At 42.5% G+C, this 23,144-nt stretch overlaps 1 protein-coding gene across 4 annotated transcripts in view; it reads right to left on the bottom strand.

Annotated features, from left to right (window-relative positions):
• DCAF12 (DDB1 and CUL4 associated factor 12) overlaps positions 1-19,832 on the bottom strand; it is a 29,395-nt gene extending 9,563 nt beyond the window's left edge. For 2 of the 4 annotated variants that reach the window (XR_004959467.1, XM_036260343.1), the window contains exons 1-4: positions 19,438-19,832; positions 18,087-18,341; positions 3,224-3,430; positions 2,120-2,180 (exon numbers count right to left, since the gene is read on the bottom strand). Coding sequence is in view for 3 of the 4 variants with exons in the window: in XM_036260343.1 (XP_036116236.1) it covers positions 2,120-2,180; positions 3,224-3,430; positions 18,087-18,341; positions 19,438-19,515 (601 nt within the window). In the remaining variant the exon portion in view is untranslated. Of the gene's footprint in view, positions 1-2,119; positions 2,181-3,223; positions 3,431-11,601; positions 11,655-18,086; positions 18,342-19,437 lie in introns of those variants that run through there. The other 2 variants (XM_036260345.1, XM_036260344.1) reach the window with 2 other exon arrangements.
• Between the last annotated feature and the right edge of the window lie 3,312 nt (positions 19,833-23,144).

Below are 23,144 nucleotides of genomic sequence, written 5' to 3'. Positions count from 1 at the left end.
AAGAAAACTAAAGAGTCTAAGATGAGTCTTTGTTCTCCGGCTTTTCAACTGGGTGGAAGGTGGGAGCACTCACCAATATATGTCAAGGGAGGGGGAGTCTTGGAAGGGAAATGGATGAGTTTGAATACACTGATTTTGAGGTGGAATGTTCAGGAGTTGATGCCTATCATCAAGCCTGAATATTAGCCCTGATGAACAAGTATTGAGCATTTTCAATATGGCAGCCACTATGCATTATCTCATTTAATCTTCCCAGTGACCCTCTTAAGTGTATATAATCATATCCATGTTACAGATGAGGAAACCCAAGCCTCTTTCAAAAAATTTAAGTAACTTGTTCAAGATCAGAGTGCTAATAAGTGGGAGGACCAGGATTCAAATTCAGGTCTCTAATAGCAGTGGCAAAACCTGCTGTTGCCCTGGCCAGTTTGGCTCAGTGGTTGGAGCATTGGCCCGCTGACCAGAGAGGCCCAGATTCAGTTCCCGCTAGGGGCACGTACCTCAGTTGCAGTTTGTCCCAGGCCCCCATTGGGGTTGTGTGGGTGGCAGCCACTCGATGTGTCTCTTTCACATCGATGTTTCTCTCTCTCTCCCCCACTCTATCTCAAGATAAATGCAAAAATGTCCTCTGGTGAGGATAAAAAACAAAAACAAAAAATCCTGTTGTTATTGTTCAGGAAATGCACACTTGGGAGTTATCAGCTTGAAAATAGGACACTGGCAGGGTATGTGAAAGAAATGGGAGGATCCCAAACACAGATCAGTTCTGGCTTCCACCAACCAAATTTAGTGCAGGTTACTGACATACAAATAGTCCCTACTATAGAGGTGACATGACAGCCTTGGCCCTCTCATTCCTTGTAGAAACAAATAACAGGGAATCCAAAAACTTCTAAACCACTGTTGGGTAATTTTGACCTGTGAATATGCTTGTTAGATTTATTTTCCCTCCTGGCTGCTTTCTATTGCCTTGCAAAGAATTGAAAGAAGAAACATTTATGTTCCCTTAGCTTTACTTGTAGCAGTTTTAAGTATGGGCTTTGAAATCAGACCTGGACTCAGATCCTGACTCCATCTCTCACTATTTGTGTGGTCTTGGCAAGTTATAGTAATAATCTCTCAGAATCTAAATTTTCTCATTTGTGAAATGAGGCTAATAATGCAAACCCTCTAGTATTGTCCTGAGGATTATATGATAACATATGTGAAGTACTTATTTTAGCAACTAATAAGATTATTTTTATTTGGAAAGCTGGAGTGGGGGATTATATTTTTACATATGAATACGCAGTAAAAATGGTTAGCACTGAGCCTACCTCCTAGGCTACTGTGGATATCTAGAAAGTATTTGTGTATCTCTAGGTTATCTTCTCTACACTCATTTCCATATATTTTTCTGACCATTCTACCACTGGGAAAGAAATATACAGCTTTTATCAATAACAAATTTAACACTATATAGTTAAATTGTACAGAAAAATGATAAGTGCTCCTAATACTTTATAGAGCATGTCAACTTTTCCAAAACATGTTAACGACCATTATTATTATTTATTTATTTATTTTTATCCTCACCCAAGGACATTTTTGCATTTATCTTTAGCCAGAGTGAGAGAGAGAGAGGGAGGGAGGAAGAGAGAGAAACATCAATGCGAGAAAGACACATCAACTAGCTGCCACCCACATGATCCCAAGGAGGCCGGGGACAAACTACAACTGAGATACTTGCCCTTAGCGGAAACTGAAGCCAGGACTCTCTGGTCCATGGGCTGACGCTCTAACTGCTGAGCCAAACTGGCTAGGGCAACAACCATTATTTTAATGAAGCCCCACAAAAACGTTAGGCTATATGCCATTATACATGCTTTTTGGGAACAAGGCAGAGTATGAAAAATAAATGAAACATACCAGTAATATACAGGAATATACAAGGGAAATGAATTATCCAAGGTCAAGGTGGTAAGCTAGAGAAAGAGCCAATATTAGAAACAAGATCTCCTGACACCTGGTTGATTGTCTGTTTACTGGGCTATTTTCATTCACACTACTATCCCTTTTCAATTTCTAGCTTCCCTCCCTCCCTACCACACCAAAACTCCCTACAAAAAGGCAACTTTACCAGACACAGCCATGGTGTCATTGATCCATGCGATAGAGAAGATCCAGTCCTTGTGCCCATCCTTGGAAAGGGAATGACAGGTACGGGGCGGGGGAGGGGGGGGGAGGAAATTAGTAAAATAAGAATTATAATGCACACTTTTGAAAAGCATACAAGTCTGACTGAAAATATTTTTGTAAAAATTACAACTCTGATCTCTAGTGATTTTAACACATAGGATATGACCCCATAATCTTTCACTTCTGTCTTGAGGAGCTCAAGGCTGGGATAAAACTGGCATTCCAGTGGACAATAAGCCTATCTGCTAGACACACAGATCTGGCCTTCCATCTCTGGGTAACTTATTTGGGGCTTCTACATACAATCACTCACTTCTCATCCCTCCAACCTCATCATACCTTCTTCTCCCTTGCTTCCTGGGACAACAGCTATAACTGTCCTCTTTGCTGTTCCTTCTGTCTGGAACTCTCTACCTCTATACTTCAACATGGCTTGCACTCTCATTTTCTTTAAGCCTTCCTGCTCAAATGTCATTCTTATCAGTGAGTCTAACTTCTGAAATAGCATTCTCCACCACACTTTCATTGCTTTAGCCTTCCTTTACTCTTCTCCATGGCAGTTATCAACTCTGACATACTGCTGGTGAGTATCTAGCCCTTCACTAGAATGCAGGCTTCAAGAGGATGGGGCTTTATCTCTTTTATGCACTGCTGGGCCCCAAGTATCTAATATAATGGCTGGCCATACAAGTCTCAATAAATAGCTGCTGAATGATTTAACAACCTTTGCTCTCTAACTATGTGCAGATGGATGGTGTGTGGAAAGTGGACTGAAACACTAACCCACTGTTGCTGGCCCCTGAGGTATACTGCTCCTGCCCGTTCAAACAAATACTCTCTGTCAATATACCTGATGCTACCTATGGGGAGTCCAGGCCCTATTCTGAATCTCCACCTCCACATCTCACCCCCACCCCCCTAGAGTCAGCAGAAATCTACAGGAAACTATCCCTTCCCAAGGGCTATGGGAAGAGGGTCCATGCAACCTACTAGGCTCTGTGGAAAAACAAGGCTACCTCTAACTATAACTCCTAGGGAAACTTACATCTCCTACACACACAGGATCTAGTGTAGGCAGCCGGTAGATGGCAAGACTGTTGGGGTTGTCTCCTCCAGTGGCTAACAGTGTTCTAGAGGGATTCAGCTCAATGGCATGGATACCACAGCCCTGCTGGGTTATACCTCCAGGCTCCCGGTCCTTCAGAATGGGAATCTTGGTAATCTGGCTTGTCTGGACATCTACTACAAAGAGCTGTAAGAGAAAAGGGATACAAGCTAAATAGTTCCTCTTTAATGTGGTTGACCCTGAGTACAAACTTCCATTCACTCCATTATCCATGAAACATTTAACTAATGCCTACTGCATGCTAGATACTGGGAATTATTAGAGGCATTTGCAGGGTTACTAGTCAAATGAAACTAGAAAATAATATAACAGAGACAAGATAATATGTTACAAGAACACAGATTAGGAAGCAGTAAATTTTGCTTGGGATTCAAAGACAGATTCAAAAGAGGACTTGCATTAGATTATGGACCTAAAGAATCTGACTAGCCCTGGTCAGGTAGTTTTATTGACTGGAGCATCATTCACATATGCCAACGCTGTGGGTATGATCCCGGGTCAGGGAACATAAACAGTCAACCAATGAATGAATGCATAAATGAGTGGAACAACAAATCGATGTTGTTTTTTTTCTTTCTCCTTTCTAAAATTAAAAAAAAAAAAAGAACCCGACTAAAGGTTTTCTGTCAGTTTGGGCCTATTTTAGATATTAAATTCTTATCTACACAAGCCTAGAAACTTACAAAAAACAAAACACAATTCCCAGAACACATCAAAACCACTATTAAACGTACCTATAAATGTTACTACCTTTGCTGGAGTGACCTGAGACATACGACAAGGTAAGAGCTATTAATATCTCACTGCTTATCTCTATCACACATCATTCTGTTCTTTGCCTCCATGCCTTTGCTCACGCTGCTGCATCTTCCTAAAATATTCTTTTCCACCCCTTTATCAATCTAACCCCTTTTCACTCTCCAAGATTCAACTTAGAGAAATGTTTTATGGGAAAGATCAGTCTTAGAGAAAGAGCATTCCAGACAGTCATCTCTTCCACTCTTTATGTGATTTAATGATTCTCTCCATTCAGCACCAACTAAATGCCAAGTAGTATTCTAGGTGCTAGGATTGTAACTATGAATAAGAGAGAAATAATCTCTGACCTCATATACCTTATAGTCTTGGAAGTTGATTTAAAATCCTGTCAACAATTCTTGTGGCAAAGCCAAATCATGTCAAATCTTTGTATAATGTAAGCTATTGCTTGCACATAAAGAAAAACTAGATAAGCCTTAAACTTAAAATATAAAAAGGAAAGGAGGAATAGCTGGAATAAGAGTGTCAGGGAGAGAGGGCTGAGGAAACATTTTACAAAGGAGGTGAAGTGGGGAGTGGGAAACTACCACTCCTGAATCTACAATGTAAGCCCCTAAGGCAGACTACATAAGGCAGACCCCCAGCCTAACTTGCAACTCAGTATGTCTAAAGAAATTATCTTCCTCCCTAAACTGCTCATTTCATCTAATGCCACAATCCACCCGGGCACCCAAGCCTGGGATTTATCCTAGACTTCTCTTTCTCCCACATTCCATCATCCAATCCAGTCCTGCCAAATCTACCTCCTAAATATTCTTACAGTTGACTCTTTCCTTTCCATCCTCTCACCGCCTCTCCTCTGGACAATTGCAACTACTCTTTGTGCTTCCAAGGAAGGTCACCATCAAAACTCTTCTCCATACTATAACCAGTCATATTCATAAAAATGGGAATCCTCCCATGTCATTTTATTTATTTTAAAATTTTTTATTAGTATCTTTTTTTGGTATGTGCCCCTAGCGGGAACCAAACCCAGGACTCTCTGGTCCTCAGGCTAATGCTCCAACCACTGAGCCAAACCGGCCAGGGCCCATGTTATTTTAAATAAATAACCAAAGGTATCTATCCCTTTACCTACATCCAAGCTCCTTAGCATGGCATAAAGATTCTCCTTAATCTGGCTCCCACCTATCTCTCCAGCTTCACATTTTGCTTGGACCTTATGTTCCATAAATAAATGCTGCTTATTATTCATACAAAAATAATCAATGAAGTATAATTATTTTGTTTCATGCTCATGCTGTTCGTAATGCCAGAAATACTTTCCCATACTCTTTTCCCTCTACCTGGCTAATCTTTCATGATTCAGGTTGGACATGTCTCTAAATGTCTAGGCTTGTTAAGTTCCTCTCTCTCTTTCTATTTTTATTTATTGATTTTAGGGAGGAAGTGAGAGAGAGATATCTGATTTGTTGTTCCATATTAATGCATTCAGTGGCTGATTCTTGTACATGTTCTGACCAGAGACTGAACTCGCAACCTTGGAGTATTGGGACAACAATGTAACCAACTGAACTACCCCATCAGGGTGAGTTCTTCTCTTGTAAGCTCTCAGGATAGCTGTTTACCCACAATTTAGATCACATCATAGTGATTTAAAATCTTGTCCCTCTTCTCCATTAAGCTAATAAGGCCCTCCCAATTTCAAGAGCAGGGGATTTATCTATTTGGTTCTATAATCCCGCCCCAATAAATGCAAAGCTACATAGTAAGCACGTGCAGTAATCACTTTTTCCCTGCACTCGAGCGGAGCACTGTCCAGGGGTGGTCTCCTGGCTCAGGGAGAACCAGTTAAGGCTAGATTCGATTACATCATTCAAATTCTCTCAGAGCCCTGGCCAGTTTGGCTCAGCAGTTAGGAGCATTGGCCTGCAGACCAGAGTCGAGGGTTTGATTCCGGTCAAGGGCATGTACCTCAGTTGCAGTTCAGTACCCAGCCCTGGTCAGGGTCATGCAGGAAGCAACTAACCAGTATGTCTCTCTCACATCGATGTTTCTTTCTCTCTCTCTCTCTCTCCCCCTCCCACTCTGTCTGAAAATAGATGGAAAAATATCCTCAGGTGAGGATTAAAAAAAAAAAAATTCTCTCAGAAATGTGGAACTGGCTGATGGCACTAGACTGTCTGGGTGGCCATTTTCTACCAAAGCCGAAATTCCCCAGAGAAAGAAAACAGAAGAGAGGAAGTATGGCCATCCTTCATTCCTAGTGGCTCTCCAATTCCTAGTTATTTCCTTCTGAGATTCGGGGATACTTCCTCCTCTTGGGGTTTGTAAACTAGCCCTTCTAAAAAGAAGGGTTTCTTACTCTTTTAAATAAATAATCTCTAACTCAAGCCTTCAAATGTTTAATGAAGCAAAATTAACTGTCCATTTACACCTCTGTGTTGTGTGGACAATGTATTCATAATATGTTAGTTGCTAGACCAGTGATTCCCAAATTATTATAATAACCCGAGGAATTTTCTTTAAAAAAAAAAAAAAATTAAAAACTACAAAACAAAAACAATTTCCAGGCCCTACTCTGAAACTCCTCCAATTAGAAATTAATCAATTTGCCTGACAAGAGTGGCTCAGTTGGTTGAGTGTCTTCCTGTGCACCAAAAGGTTGCCAGTTCAACTCCCAGTCAACACACATACCTGGGTTGTAGGTTTGGTCCCTGATTAGGGCACATACAGAAGGCAGCTGATCAATGTTCCTCCCTCCCTTCCTCTCTCTAAGCATGTCCTCAAATGAGGATTTAAAAAAACAAAACAAAAGAAACTTGAGTTTGAGGTCAAGAAAACGGAATTATCCCCCAAGAATTTCCAGGAGACTCTGTTTACTGCCCAGGTTTCACAATCACTGATCTAGACTCGTTATTCAAAGAAGCACCTGGGAGCTTATTAGAAACAAAGAATCTCAGGCCCTGCCCTAGGTCTAAATCAGAATCTGTAGTTTCCCAAGATCTCCAAGTCCACTGAAGTTTGAGAAGCAGTGATATGAAGAGAATCAGCTCTGTACACTGAGGGCAATGAGTTTGGTACGACACAAGAGTAAACTGACCTGCAACCTGCAGATCTGAGTTTTTCCTGTGGAATCTGAGGGCTGGCTAAAATCTTTAAGAATTATTTTTATCTATTCCTTTGCCATTCTCTCCACTTCCATCATCCAGAAAAGGTTTCATCTATTCATGTCCAAGAAAGTCTAAAGTCCAACCTCTGCAGTTTTGGAGTTGGGAGAGATCTAGGTTATTCTGAATTCCAAATCGGTTATCTATTAGCTGAAGTCACTTAACCCTTCTGAATCTTGTTATCTATAAAACTTGAATATTATCTATTTCATAGGGTTACTAGGAGACCAAATAAAATATAAAGTGTTTAGGACAGGGCTCAGCACAGAACAGGTGCTTAACAAGTGATAGCTAATAGTAATATACTATGCTCACGTTTGTTTAGTTTTGCAGGGTGTAAGAAAAGTTTCTACAATGGATGAAAAACATTTGCTACAAGGGTGATGGAAAAATAGATGACAATTGAGTCTGCAGAGGGCCTAGGAAATCAAGAGTTTACCCCCAACTTCACCTCATTCTTTCAAAGGAATGACAAAGCACCATGTGTGAAGGATAGAGCCCTTTTTCTTCTTCAAGGGAAAGGACAGTGATGTGGAGGAGCTGCCACAGAACATCTCCCCCAAGCTCTCTGACAAGGGGCCAAGGCTTCATGCAGCTCCTATAACACTTCCCAGAATGAGGCTACTCCCTATTAACCTACTGGAAACCCTGCCAGAAACTAGCTGCCTGGCAAGATAAACTTGAGGTTCAATGGCTCTTTACAGTTTACATTCTAAAACAGAGGGATAAAAAAAGAAAGCAAAGGCCTTATAATCAGGAAGACTGTAAGTCTAGCGAGTACCTCTCTGCATGCATGAATGTGTAAGCAGACACATGCAAATGTGCATACACAGAAAGATCAAAGTGGCTTAATAAAATGGAGGGGCTCACAAAGTTTCTAAAACTCAAAGAGTGCTTCAGCTGGAGCCTAATGGAGAAAGGAAAGCAAATCTACACAGGTCACATAGACATCAAGATAAACTAGACTGAGTCAGACAGTGAAAAGCAAGTAGGCAGCCTAAATTTGCTGAAAGTTGGGGAAAGGAAAGACAACCAAAATCAAAGAGGATTCCATTCTTTATCCCAAACCCAGAAGATGGGGAGGAGCAAAACAGAGAGCTAAAACCAAGAAACACAACAGAAAGTGGTCAGACAATACGCATCAAAAATTTAAAATATGTAAACTATGCAATTTCAATTTTAGGAATTTATGCTAAAGAAATTAATGACAGGTGAATAGTTTTAATTATAATGCAGCAATTTTAACTTAGTGAAACACCACAGAGGACTGGGTAAAGCCATATTCTTACTTCCTGGGTATTACAGCACAAAGACTTAAGGACAATATGGTTGTATATTTATCCGCTGAGAAGCAAGATCTCCCTCTAGGTGCTATTTTGAGCTCCAGAAAACTCCATGTGTGGCCAAGAAGAGAAACTCCTTTCGCTATATATTCTATTTTCAAGCCCCTATCTCACTCCCTCCCTCTCCCCAGAGAAGATGTATAATATATAACTGTGTTAAATTTTTATCAGTAAACAAGACATGCAATGAACAGTAATTGGTCAAGGTCACTGTCACCATTGCTTTAGGCTAAGAAAAAAAGGTTTATCTAGCTGAAGTAACATTTTTTTAAAATGAGAGTTCATTGATAATAAATACTTTATCAGCAAGAATAGAAATAAAAATGCAAGAAATATCACTCAGAATCCTCTTTTCAAATGTTTTCATTTGTCAAGTTCCTATTTAGTCCTTAACTACATGCATATATAATTGTGTGTAACTATAATCAGCAGACAGAATTTTATCTCATTACATTTAACATACCAAGTGCTTTGCACGTTATTAGTCTTCATAATTATGTTAATATCTGCATAATATCGTGCAGATTTGTTTTACCATAAATTGTTTAAGTATTCCATTGTTAGCATTTAGATAAAATGGCTTCTAATGATTATCTTATTAAAAAAGACTTTTCCAGCCCAGCCGGTGTGGCTCAGTGGTTGAGCATCGACCCATGTACCAAGAGGTTACTGGTTCAATTCCAGGTCAGGACACATACCCAGGTTATGGTCCCAATCCCCAATGGGGGGCATGCAGGAGGCAGCCAATTGATGTTCTCTCTCATCAATGTTTCTATCTCTCTGTCCCTCGCCTTTTTTCTCTCTAAAATCAATAAAGGGAAAAAAAATTTAAAAGACTTCTTGCCCTGGCCAGATAGCTCAGTTCGTTAGTGCATCACCCGGATACACCAAGGTTGTGAGTTTGATCTCCAGTCAGGGCACATACAGGAAGAAACTATAAAGCCCTGGCCAGTCTGGCTCAGCTGTTAGACCATCAGCCTGCAGTCCAGAAAGACCCAGGTTTGGTTCCTGCTAAGGGCGCGTACCTTGGTTGTGGCCTGTCCCCGGCCCTGGTTGGGTCGTGTGGAAGGCAGACATTCGATGTGTTTCTTTCACGTCGATGTTTCTCTATCTCTTCTTCTCTCTCCCTCCCACTCTATCTGAACAACAACAAAAAAGGAAAAATGTCCTCGGGTGAGGATAAAAAAAAGAAGAAACCAATGAATGCATAAATAAGTGGAATAACAAATCAATGTTTTTCTCTCTTTCTAGCTAAAATTAACAAATAAATAAATAACTGGATATTACTTTAATTTGTACACAGAAAATTGTTTTTATCTATATTCCTTCTATTATGAAATTTAAATATAATTTTCTGTTATTTACAAATTTTACTTCCTCTTATATCAATTATATCTAAATGAATCATTTTAAAATGTGAATAACATACAGAAAGCAGCCATTTATAGGATAGAGAAATGCTCATTTCTTAAGTGTACCTGAATTTGGCCAGAAATACACCTAGAGCCTAAAACCATCAAACCACTTCTACACTTCTTCCTCCTCCTTCACCACCACCATAAATAACATGAACAATTTTACTAAGCACATGTTCTAGGAACTGTGCTAACCAACGTTTCATTAATTCTCTTCATGACTCTGCTACTCTCGTTATTTATTTTAAAGGTCAGAGAAGGCTTAAAATATATCTGGCTTATTTAAGGGCATAACGTTAATAAAAAAAATTGGACCCAGACTCAACTCATAATGTCTGAACCCACATATACAATACAAAATGATTTAATCAAAAATTTTGGTATAAATGCAGATATTTCTGATATATGTATACATATCACTTTTCTTAAAAAAGAGACCAAAAACTTGGAAACTAAAGGGCTAAGCTATGACCTAAAAAAATAATGGGGAAATCTCTTGTTTTGTTTTAATGAGACCACAAGCAGGTAAGTAAATAGAAGAAATCATTTGTCAAGGTTTCTTCAAAGTGCAGAAATAAGATTTAATTATACCCTACTGGCTGCAGAATGAATATTAACCAAGATGCCTACAAAGAAATTCTTCCAGATTTATTAAATCTGATACCCCCATCTGTGCCTTCAGTGTGGTTTAGAAAATACAAGGATTCAGCCCTGGCGAGGTGGATCAGTTGGTTAAGAGAGTTGTCCTGATACGCCAAGGTGGCAGATTCAATCTCCAGTCAGAGCACATACAAGAATCAACCAATGAATGAATAAATTAGTGGAAGAACAAACCGATGCTTCTCTCTCTCTCCCTTCCTCTCACTCTAAAATCAATAAATAAAAAATAAAAAAAATATAAAGATTCAAACAACTGGTCTACATTTAACAAGGTGGCAAAATTATTGCTATATGGCATGAAGTCTAAGCCAGTGATTCATATAAAAATAGCTTGGGAGCTTGTTTAAAAAGCCAATTCCTGCCCTGGCCGGTGTGGCTTGGTTGACTGGGCATCGTTCAGGGCACCAAGAAGTTGCTGGCTCAATTCTTGGTCAAGGGGGATGTGGGCTGGATCCCTGGTAGGGGGCATGCAGGAGGCAGCTGATCTATGTTGGGCTCTCACATGGTTGTTTCTACCTCCCTCTCTCTCTAAAAATCAACAAACTATTCTTTTTTTTTTAAATACTCACCTGAGGACATTTTTGCATTCATCTTCAGATAGAGCGGGAGAGAAGGAGGGAGAGAGAGAGAAACACACACACACACACACACACACACACACCCCGACTGGTTGCCACTCACACAACCCCAATTGGGGCCGGGGACAAACTGCAACCGAGGTACATGCCCTTAGCGGGAATTGAACCAGGGACTCTCTGGTCCACGGGCCGACGCTCTAACCACTGAGCCAAACCAGCCAGAAACAACAATTCTTAAAAAAAAAAAAAAGAAGCCAATTCTTAGATTTCACTGAAGGAAATCCTGAATCAGCACTGGAGTGGGGAAACTGCATTTTATTTATTTATTTATTTATTTATTTTATTTTTTAGGAAACTGCATTTTAAACATACCTCAAGTGATTGTGATGCAGGTGGTTCCTGGATCATACTTGGGAAACAAAGGCCTAAATGATCAGAAATCAAACATGTATCAATTTAAAAGAAGGCAGACTGGCAAAAGAAGCCATGCTAGGTTAGCTCATGGCATTTTTTTATTCCTTTGGCATTATGGCAACCATTCAAGTAATTAGGCCTGGAGGTGGGGAAGACAGGTTTCTAAAAGAAGGGTCCAAGGAAAGCAGGAACTGAAGTAACTAGAGTCTTGTAATTAACTTTCCCTAGGAAGTTGGCCTGCCAGGCACCTGCAGGAAAGCTCTGCCTTCCGAAACCCAGGTTTTCCTATCTTCCAAGGCTCCAGGGCTCCAGTAACAGGCCCTAAATTCACCAAGAGCCATGCTGCCAAGCATGTGACTCAATTCTCCAGATGAGAAAGGTGATTAACAGGATTATTCATTATTAAAGGCTAGACATGAAACAAAGGGAAAATTAAAAAAAATTACCCGAGGGAGATTCAGTTAGTTTTGCCATCCAGCTCCCCAGTGACTAAGTCACAGTCTAGTTCTCTGTAGTTTCTGCTCTGCCAAATAGATCTTTTCAGAATTCCTCAACCTTCCTTCTATGCTCCTGACTCTGCTATGGACTGGACACCTGTTTCCCTCTTATCAGCTGAAGTCCCTTCCTCCTCTAGGAAATGCTCTCTGAATGCCCTAACTCTATGAATGATTTCCTCCTTGGAGCACTCCCGGATGGAACTACTAATAAGACATCTATGTTGTAATAAACTTTGCATGTAGTTATATATCATATATAACTACTATCATATATCTAAGCAAAGGGCCCAGGACCCCTCCCTGCTTTTCACAGGAAAAACTGGTACCTCATCTTCCTGGAATATCAGTTAGGAGATGAAGAAAGATTTCTACCCTCTCCTCAACAAAGTATTTTATATTAAGAGAATCATTAATATATTATAGTATAAAATGGAGAATGAAGAATATTTAAGATATTCTTGGAACTTCAAAGATATTTCACAGTTGCTTACTTAGTACTGTCCATTCACTGAGTAGTCCTCTGCCTTTAGGGGTATTTCAATGAAAAAATGTGAGGAGTACTTTGTATAATATATAATATGAAGAATTCTGGCCCGGCCAATGTGGTTCAGTGGTTAAGCCTCAACTCATGCACCAAGAGGTCACCGGTTTGATTCCTGGTGAGGGCACATGCCCGGGTTTCAGGCTCAATCCCCAGTAGGCGGCATGCAGGAGGCAGCCGAATGATGGTTTTCTCACATTGATGTTTTTATCTCTTTCTCCTTCTCCCTTCCTCTCTCTAAAAATCAATGAAAATATATATTTTTTCAAAAAAGAATTCTGATAAGGAATAAGGAAAATTGGGGCCCAAACTTAACTCTGCACCTATCTCATAATAAAATCTCAGGCAAATCACTTTTCTCCTTTATCTGTTTTCTCAACTATAAAATAAGAAATGGAGGAAGTCAGTGGTTAGGACTCCAGTATCTTTATAGTCCCTTCCAGCTGTGTCTAGGATTTGTTTGTGTGTGTGTGCGTGTGTGTATGGTTTTCTTGGGGAAGGTTGTTTTTATATCACTGGAACACCACACAAGGTAATGTCTTGCTAAACATAGGAAGATTCAATTAACGTTCAATAAATGTTTATGGATTTAATAAATATGGACACAAACTACAAAATTATCTCACTACCTTCTAACCAATGAGATACAGAAATATTACTTCAATTCCTTTCACACTTAAAAACTATCCTGGCCCTGACCAGTCTTCTCAGTGGTTAGAGCATCAGCCCATGGACTGAAGAGTCTCAGGTTTGATTCCCAGTCAAGGGCATGTACCTGGGTTGCAGGTTCAATCCCCAGCCCCGGTCAGGGTCAGGCAAGAGGCAACCAACTGATGTATCTCTCTAACATGAATGTTTGTTTCTCTCTCTCTCTCTCTCTCTCTCTCCCCCTCCCTCCCTCCCACTCCATCTAAAAATCAATGGAAAAATATCCTCAGGTGAGAATTAACAAACAGATCCTTACCCTTATCTCTCCATTTCCCACAGAATAAAATTCAAGCTTAACATTCAAGGGCTTCCACAATTTTGATCTTAATGAAAACTTTCCAACCTTAATCTCACAACTAACTCTCTTCTAGGTACATAAAGCTCTTGTCACACCAGATTATCAATATTCCTCAGCCTGTGCCTTTCTCTTCTCCCTCTTCTTCCCTTACAGGTATGCATTTCCTAAACTCTAAGGGACCCCATGAGACTTGCAACCAGGAAGACATGGGCAGCGGCAGCTCGTCCAAGGCTAATACCCTGAACCTTTCTCCAAGACCCCCTTTTCTTTGACTTCTCAGTGAACCAAAGCAGCCCCACCTAGACTCATGTTTTTCTTTTTTCTTTTGTTATCCTCACCTGAGGACATTTTTCCATTTTTTGTTCAGACAGAGTGGGAGGGAGAGGGAGAGACAGAGAAACATCGACATGAAAGGGACATATCCAGTGGCTGCCACCCGCACGACCAACCAGGGCCGGGGACAAACTGCAACCGAGGTACCACCCCTAGTGGGAACCGAACCCAGGTCTCTCTGGACTGCAGGTCGATGCTCTAACCACTGAGCCAAACTGGCCAGGGCTAGACTCATGTTTTTCTTTTTTTTTTCTTTTTTCATTTTTATTTTTATCCTTACCCAAGGACATTTTTCCATTTTTTGTTCAGCTAGAGTGGGAGGGAAAGAGAGAGAGAGAGAGAAACACTGACATAAAAGGGCCACATCGAGTGGTCGCCACCCGCATGACCCAACCAGGGCTGAGGACAAACTGCAACCGAGGTATGTGCCCTTAGCGGGAACCGAACCTGGGTCTCTCTGGACCGCAGGCCGACGCTCTAACCGCTGAACCAAACAGGCCAGAGCAAGACTCACGTTTTTCCTATAACATTTCTAGAGAGCCAAAGCAGCCCCACCTAAGCTCTCTCCTATTGTTTCTTCTATTCTAACCCCTTCCTTATTTCACTGTCCCCAGCTTTTTAGTAAGTGTACTCTCAAAATAAAAATTAAGTTTGGCCATTGTGGCTCAATGGATTGAGCATCGTCTCATGGACTGAGAGGTCCCAGTTAGATTCCCAGTCAGGGCACATGCTTGGGTTTCAGGCTTGATTCCCAGTGAGGGGTGCGCAGAAGGTGGCCAATCGTGTTCTCTCTCATCGATGCTTCTATCTCTCTCCCTCTCCCTTCCTATCTGTCTAAAAATCAATGAAGGAAAAAAATAGCCCTGGCCAGTTTGCTCAGCGGTTAGAGTGTCAGCCTGAGAACCAAAGGGTCAAGGGTTCAATTCCTTGTCAAGGGCATGTACCTGGGTTGCAGGTTTCCCTGGCCCAGTTGAGGTAACCAGTCGATGTGTCTCTCTCACATTGATGTTTCTCTCTCTTCCTCCCAGTCTATCTTAAAAAAAAAAAATTTATTCATGCTAGGCCCAAATTGCTACATGACTGTTACTGGCTAGAGTCAAAAATTTCTTCTCTGGCTCTTTGCAGTCTCTACTACTTCTTACTGTTCTGTGTGCCTGGCAAGATTCTCTCATTTAGATTTTCTGTCTGGCTTTGTACACAATCTGAGTTTGTAACCCTAAATTAGGAAAATATACCTACCCATCCTGGTTCTCAGACCCAGGTTCCAATTAAGGCCATATTACCTCTCCTTCTTTAAATAATTTAGTAAAAACATAACTGTACTAGTGTTATTAATTATTAAAGCATAGGCTGGCCACCTTTGCTGTTATTCCTGAGCTTACTGGCCTTCTAATTTGATTGTCAACCCATACTACAGGACAATTTCCACCCCAGGAATCAAGCTACAGAAAATCTCTGTTGCTTTTATCACAGAAGATGACTCACTGCCTCAGCAGAGATTTCAATATTATAGCCCCAAGCCAGTTAACTTGGAAATGACCTGGCTTTTTAGCATTTGTGTACCTTCAGTTAAATGCTGGTGAAACCCACGTAAAAGAAAAACAGCTTCTAACCTGCAGATACATATTAATAGGTGATTTTAGAATATAAATAGTTGTAGCATACTTTTCCTACTGAATACATTTAATCATTTTATTTATTTTTTGTTTTTCCAAGTGTTTATCCCTTTAATGTAGTAAATCATTTTATTGATGGTAAAATTTCAATACATTAACACTTAACATACTACTGAGAATCCAACATGAACTCCTACTCTCAAAAATCTTCTCATATTATTTCAAAGACAGTTCTAATTGTTTAAATAATTTTCCTTTCTTTCTAACTGAGGGAAGTTTTAGGGAGTACCAAGAGCATTAGAAAAGACTTTGGATTCACTATCACTAATACTATTTTTGAGTAAGTAAAATATTGACTTGAAGTATTCCCCAAGATGTCCATAGCCACCTTCTCAGCACTAATATTACTACTCCCATTTTGGAGATAGGGAAACAAAGGCATGGCTAAAGGAATCATTTGCCAAATGGCACAAAGTTCAGTGAAGAGCAGTGTTCCTGGCTCCCTGCTTTGCTTCTGAAAGCTAAGCTAAAGAAACAAAAACAAAAACAAAAAAACACTAACTATAAAAAGAAAACAGACCCCCGCTTAAGGTCATGAGGACATAGGAAGACAGAAAGAGGTATGTATTAACAGTAGGTTAAATTATCACTTAATATTATTCTCACCTTCAAGATAGTAAGTGCCAGAGCAGGACACTATGATGATTACTTTAACTGACAATTTAGCAACATTTCCTGGGCAAAATAACATAATGGTATGTGTGGGGAGTGAAATGAATTTCTCCAAATAAGAGACTCTTTCTAACTCGAGTGACAATAGTGACGGCCTGAGAGAGTAGAAAAATGAAGTTTTGTACAGGCTTGCCACAACTACTTAGTTTTGAGAGGCTTCTGTATGAGAAACAGCCTTCAACAGAAGAGGAAATGAAAGTTTGGCCCCAACCACCATGGTATTATTTCCTTCCTTAAAAACTCATGTTTAAATCTTTGCTCATGTCTTTTAAAAACAAACACTTCTCCTAGTACTTAAGACTTTCTTGATCAACAGCAACCACCTCTCTTCCAATTGATCCAAGATACATTTCCATCCAGGGAAATTTACCCAGCCATCATGACATTACTTTTCTAGTCACAGAGTGTGATCAGCTGGGCCTCATCTGATCTTTTCTCACACTTCATTAAGAATTATTTCCCACCTCCAGGCCCTGCCTCCTTTCACTTGCCATTCCTCTGACATCATGCTATTTGTGCCCTTCTGTTTCAATCATATCCACCATAATCAATCACAGATTGACTTATTTTATCTGTGCCTACAATTGTCTTCTAAGCCCTGGCCAGTTTGGCTCAGCAGTTAGAGCATCAGCCTGTGGAACAAAGGGTCACAGGTTCAATTCCCAGACAATGCGAGTACCTGGGTTACAGGTTTGATCCCCGGCCCTGGTTGGGGTCAGTCGAGGTCATGCAGGAGGCAACTAATCAATGTGTCTCTCTCAAATTGATGTTTCTCTTTTGTTTTCTCCCTCTCTCTCCCCCCTTCACTCTTTAAAAAAAAATTTTTTTTTCTTTATTGATTTTAGAGAGAGAGGCAGGGAGAGGGAGAGAGATAGAAACATCAATGAGAGAGAACATCGACTGGCCACCTCCTGCATGTCCCCCGACAAGGAATTGAACCGGCAACCTCTTGGTGCATGGGTCAACGCTCAACCACTGAGCCACACTGACCAGGCCTCCCTTTCACTCTAAAATCATTCTAAAAATCAATGGAAAAGCACCCTCAGATGAAGAGTAACAAAAAAATAAGTAAATATAATTGTCCTCTATGTCATTCTATATAAAAACACTCTCCTACTTATATTTAATTTTTCTCTCTTCTGAATCCTTTTCAAGACTACTGTGCAAAGAGAAAACATGTACATCCTGAAAGATACCACCAGACACACATTCCCTGCCCTTTCTCACAACAAATACATCTTTAGATTCTATTACCCAAAAGTGAGTATTTTCTAAATGCTATTTTAAATATTTCTACATATGCCTTTAGGTTGGTAGCTAACATCTAGGTTTTCACTCTTATGTATCCTGAATGATGCTCAGTCTTTCCTCTAATGTCTCTTTCCTCCATCTTTACTTTGAGGACTCTGACTTAAAAAGCAACAAGAACAAAAAATGAAGCCAAAAAAACTCTAGAAGCAGTGACATATCCATATGGCAAGAGGCCTACAGAAATAGACTCCTCTGAAGACTTATCAGAAATTTAGAAGCAGGAAAAGGAGCAAAAAAGGAGAGGAAGAAGTCACCAACAGATAGAGGGAAATGGAAAGGAGAGTAAGGAAATCTTCTCCCAAGAGAAACTGATAGGGAAAATGAGCAATCAGAGGTCTAGAGCCTGTGGAGCCATATATCCAGGGCCTAGGATAAAGTTCACCCCCCCCCCCTCCCCAGAAACTTACCGTGTTGCATTTTGTGCCACACACCACCTGCCTATGATTCAGCCACTGAGATGCAAACACTTTATTAAGGGTCCCAAGGTGGAACTCTCTCTCCTTCAGGAGACTGGGAAGTTGCTGTGCTGCATAACCATGCAAAACACGAGAGTAGCTGGTTTCATTCTGTAGCCTGACTTCTCGGTTCTTCAGGTAGTACACTAAGGATCTCTTCACTGGGGGGAGTCTTTTCCTTTTGTGAAGGGAGTGATCCCAGCCAAACTGTGGAAAGTAATATCAGAAGTCAGGGCTTTGTCTACCTTCCTTCAGAAGCGATCCTACTGTATTAAAGAAATCACCAAGAACTCATCCTGCAGGATTTACATGCAGCAGAAATACAAGAACAGGAATCTCAGCCCAGACAGTCCAGTTTAACTCTTCCAACACTGAAAAGATGCTGTTCCTAATCAAACCTACCTATGAGAAAGAAGAAATAAAAAGACAAGGGAATGGAAGCAGAGACGAAAGAGGACAAAAGGTTTACTAGGCCTTTTAGGAGTGAAAGATTCAGTCCCTAAAGTTATCCTTGATAGAGCCTTGACAGGGAAGGTAATAAGGAGCTGAATGATTACCATACCGACCTGGGCTGCATCTCTACCCAGCCCCCTTCTCCCTCTCAGCCTGTACTCCCCGCGGAGCATGAAGGATGCAGCCCGAAGAGCCAGATTTAGGGTCCCAGGTCTTCCAGGACGCACTATTAATGGCGGCCCCCATGTCACGAGGCCCGCGCTCCAGGCAGTTGTAGAATTCCAAAATCAAACACCAACGGGGTGGGAGGCACGGGAAATCAGTCAGAATACGCGTCCAACTAGGTCTTTCCCTCCAAAGAGGTCAGTATAGGGCTAATACCTGGGAATTGCTGTTTGTTCTAAGGGTCCAAGTGCCAGCTCAGGGCTTGGGTATCTATACCAAGACTTCTTCCTATGTTAGAAACGCAATTATCCCTGCTTCTCTCCCTCCTCCCCTATCTTTTGGGAGGTTTTGTTGCCTATTCCCCTCGACTTCGGTTTTTCTTCCTCCAAAACCCAGATTTTAGTTTCTACTCAAGCCCATTCCTAGCTGCTAGACTTCCGCAGAATATGCCCCCATTTTCAAGTTCCCCTTTAGCTCTTCACCCCGTCCTATCTGCTCTCCAGTGAACTCCTGATGGCCCAGCCCTGACTCTATAGACCGGGGCCCTACGCCTCCCACCTCATCCCTAGGCTTCAGACCTTGGATCCCGGTTCCGGTTCTCTGATCTGCGAACCCTATCCCTCTTTGGGTGCCTCGGCCTTACCACTCGAGTCCCAGCCCTCAGCCCTCAGCCCTCAGCCCTCACCTGCGGGCCCTGAGCGTCACTCCCAGCTCCCGGCGAGGCTGGCGCTTTCCGCTTCCTGCTAACTGCTTTCCGGGCCATAGTGGGCAGCGCCGCCAGGGCCCCGCAGCCACATGGGGCGGGGGAAGCGAGGGGTAGCAAGACTGCGGGTCATATACTGGGCCCCGGAGCCGTGCACCTTAGTGTGCCCGGCCCGGAAAATGGCCCGGCCCCGGGGCGTCAGTAAAAAAAAAGGAGGCAGACAGAGAGGAAGGAGGGAGGGAGGACAGAGACTGGGAAAAGGAAAAGGAAAGGGAAAGGGAAAGGGAAAAGAAAGCAAGAACAGGCAGCTTTCGGACCACCGACTCTGGAAAGGACGGCGAGCGGCTAGAACCAAAACACCCCCTCCCCCTCGTCCGCGCTCCGTCACCCTTGCGCAGCCGCACTTCGCAGCGCGTCGCCATGGAGACGCCGCCGGGACTTGAGGGGCGGGGTTTAGAGCTCAGAGGAGAGTTCGGGGGTGTTCCCTAGCGGCTGCCGGCCGGTTTCCAACGGTCGTCTGGTGGCCGCGGGAGGTAGGCGACCTGAGGCCAAAGGATCTGGGTTCCAGCCTCCGACCTCGGACCTCCCGCCTGCCCATCCTCAGGCACCCGGAAGTGAGGACAACTAACCGAAGGAATCCCTCCCAGTACACGCCTTTACCCGGCAGCCACCACTGGTTATCTTCCTTCTAGCGTCGCCGTTTCCCCGAACCTATGGCGCACCGACTCGGGGCGCCAACGGCTGGATACTGTGGGAGGAGACAGAACCTTCTCCCCCTATCCGCGCTAGGTGGAGTTCAGCCCAGAATCCACGCCAGCGCGCTCATACTTTCCCTCAGCGGGAACCTCCCCTGTCCCGCATAACCAACCCAGACGGAACCCCCTACCCCCGCGTGTCCCCTGCCCCACACCTGACCTCTGGCCGCCCTCTCCCCACCCATGAAAAGCCCTGAGGCTCCATTCTCCACTCAGTTTCCTCCTTCCCTCCACTGGGCTTCTCCCTCGCCTTACCCTTTTTTCAGCCCTAACCGGTTACCAGCCCCTCAGTCACTTCGCCTCTAGATTCCCATGACCTACTGGCCACACTGCCTTTTGTCTTTTGTAAAATAGGCTTCATTCCGTAATTTATGTTTCTTACATCTTACATGCAGTCCTAACCTGAGGACTGGAGTAGGGGATGGCCACTGCCTGCCTCCCCCTGGGGGCCCAGGTTATATGAGACATCAGGGCAGATTGGGTCAAATTCTGAATCATAGAGAAGAAACTGGCCATTGGCTTCTCAGTCCAGTTAGGGCTGGGCATTGGTCATCTGACAAGGGGCCTTCTTCAGGATGGCCCTTGCCTGCATTGTCAGAAGATCCTGTAGGAATCTGAGTGCCAGCCTCTACATTTCCTCAGGCCAAAAAACAACAACAACAACAAAAAAACCCGCCCTGCAAGGAAGCAGGAATGCTTTCTTTTGGCTGACCAGACTCAGGCTGCAATGCCCAGTTACCTGCTGGTCCCTTCAGGCTTCAGGCTTCATACCTCCAGGGAGCTCTGTTGGCCCATCTGAAATTCTGCTTCCAAGGAGATTTGGGTTTGTTTTCCAAGCCAGACCAGAGACCAGAGACCAAATTGAGACAGGATTCTTCGCCATTACAGGTCAGCACTGCCACTAACCCCTAATACCACCTTGGGAAAGGCAGCCCCATCTTACTTGGTCAGGCCTTTTACTTTAGAGACATGCACACAGTGAATGGGTTAGAGGTGGGTCAGCTTCCTTTTTTTGAGCCTGTTGTTCCAGTTCTCTCTTGCCTCACAATGCCCTGGATGACCCAGAGGTCCATTGAGCAAGAGTCTGGAATTCCTTTGAGAACCTTTAGGCACTTTCTGGGGTGGAGTTGGATTCTGGTCTCCTCTGCTCATATTAGAGTCTTTCCCGCTCATCCTCAAGGTTGGTACACTTCATCTTTTTTTTTTTTCCCAATGTTTTCAATGATTTTTTTAGAGCCAGATAGAAACACTGATGTGAGAGACAAACATCCATTGGCTGCCTCCATACGCCCCCCACTAGGGACTAAGCCTGCAACCCAGGCTTGTGCCCCCACCAGGAATGGAACCAGGACCTCTCAGTCCATGAGACAACGCCTAGTCCACTGATCCACACCAGCTGGGCAGTACACTTCATCTTCACAGCCCAAGAACTCCCTCTGAATGCACCTCACAGCAGAGATCACCATTTTTGTGGAGATAAAGTAAAATGAAGATTCATGTGGAAGTTTAAAAGTTCACAGTTGGCCCTGACCAGTTTTTCTCAGTGGTTAGAGTATCAACCCTCGGACCAATGAGTCGCGGGTTCAGTTCCGGTCAAGGACACGTACCTCGGTTGCAGTTTGAACCCCAGCCCTGGTTGGATTGTGTGGGAGGCAACCAGTTGATGTGTCTCCCTCATATCTGATGTTTCTTTCCCTCCCTCCTTCCCTCTCTATCTAATAATAAATAGAAAAATATCCTCAGGTTAGGATTAAAAAAAAAAAAGTTCACAATTGCTTTTATTTATTTTTAATGTTTATTTATTTTTGTTACAGATGTTTCTCCTTTTTTCCCCCATTGCCACCCTCCTCCCAATCCCAACCCCCCCCAACATTATTGTCTGTGTCCTTATTTATGCATACATGCATATAAGTTCTGTGGTTTATCTCTTCCCTACTCCCACGTCCACCTCTTCTGAGGTTTGTCAGTCTGCACCCCACTTCCATGTCTCTGGATCTATTTTGTCACCTTGTTTTGCTCATTATATTCCACAAATAAGTAAGATCATGTGATATTTGTCTTTCTCTGATCGGCTTGTTTCACTTAGGATAAATCTCTCCAGGTCCTTCTATATTGTCTCAAAGAATAAGAGCTCTTTCTTTCTTGCAGCTGCATAGTATTTCATTGTGTATATGTACCACAGCTTTTTTTTTAAAATCCTCACCCGAGGATATTTTTCCATTCTTTGTTCAGGTAAAGTGGGAGGGAGAGAGAGGAACAGAAAGAGAGAGAAACATCGACAAGAAAAGGACACATCGAGTGGCTGCCACCCGCACGACCAACCAGGGCCGGGGATAAACTGCAACAGAGATATGCGCCCCCAGCGGGAACCAAACCCAGGTCTCTTCAGACCACAAGCCAACACTCTAACTGCTGAGCCAAACCAGCCAGGGCACCACAGCTTCTTTATTTACTCATTTATTGATGGACATTTGGGCTATTTCTAGATCTTAGCGATTGTAAATAGTGCTGCTATGAACATAGGGGTACATATATTCTTTCTGACTGGTGTTTCAGGCTTCTTAGGATATATTCCTAAAAGTGGGATTACTGGGTCAAATGGCAGTTGAATTTCTAATTTTTTGAGGAAACACCATATTGTTTTCCATAGTGGCTGCACTGGCCTGCATTCCCACCAGCAGTGTACTAGAGTCTCCTTTTCTCCACACCGTCGCACTTGTTGTTTGATGATTTGTTGATGGCAGCCATTCTGGCAGGTGTGAGGTGATACCTCATAGTTGTTTTAACTTCCATCTCTCTGATGATTAGTGAGCATTTTTTCCTATGTCTCTTGACCATTTGTATGTCCTGTTTGGAGAGGTGTCTATTTAGGTCCTCTGTCCATTTTTTAATTGGGTTCTTTATCTTCCTTTTGTTGAGTTGTATGAGCACTCT

Source organism: Molossus molossus, unplaced genomic scaffold, assembly GCF_014108415.1.
Source record: "Molossus molossus isolate mMolMol1 unplaced genomic scaffold, mMolMol1.p scaffold_m16_p_14, whole genome shotgun sequence".
Lineage (NCBI taxonomy): Eukaryota > Metazoa > Chordata > Mammalia > Chiroptera > Molossidae > Molossus > Molossus molossus.
The sequence above is the reverse complement of the archived record's forward strand: the minus strand, read 5'-3'. Positions and strand labels throughout refer to the sequence as shown.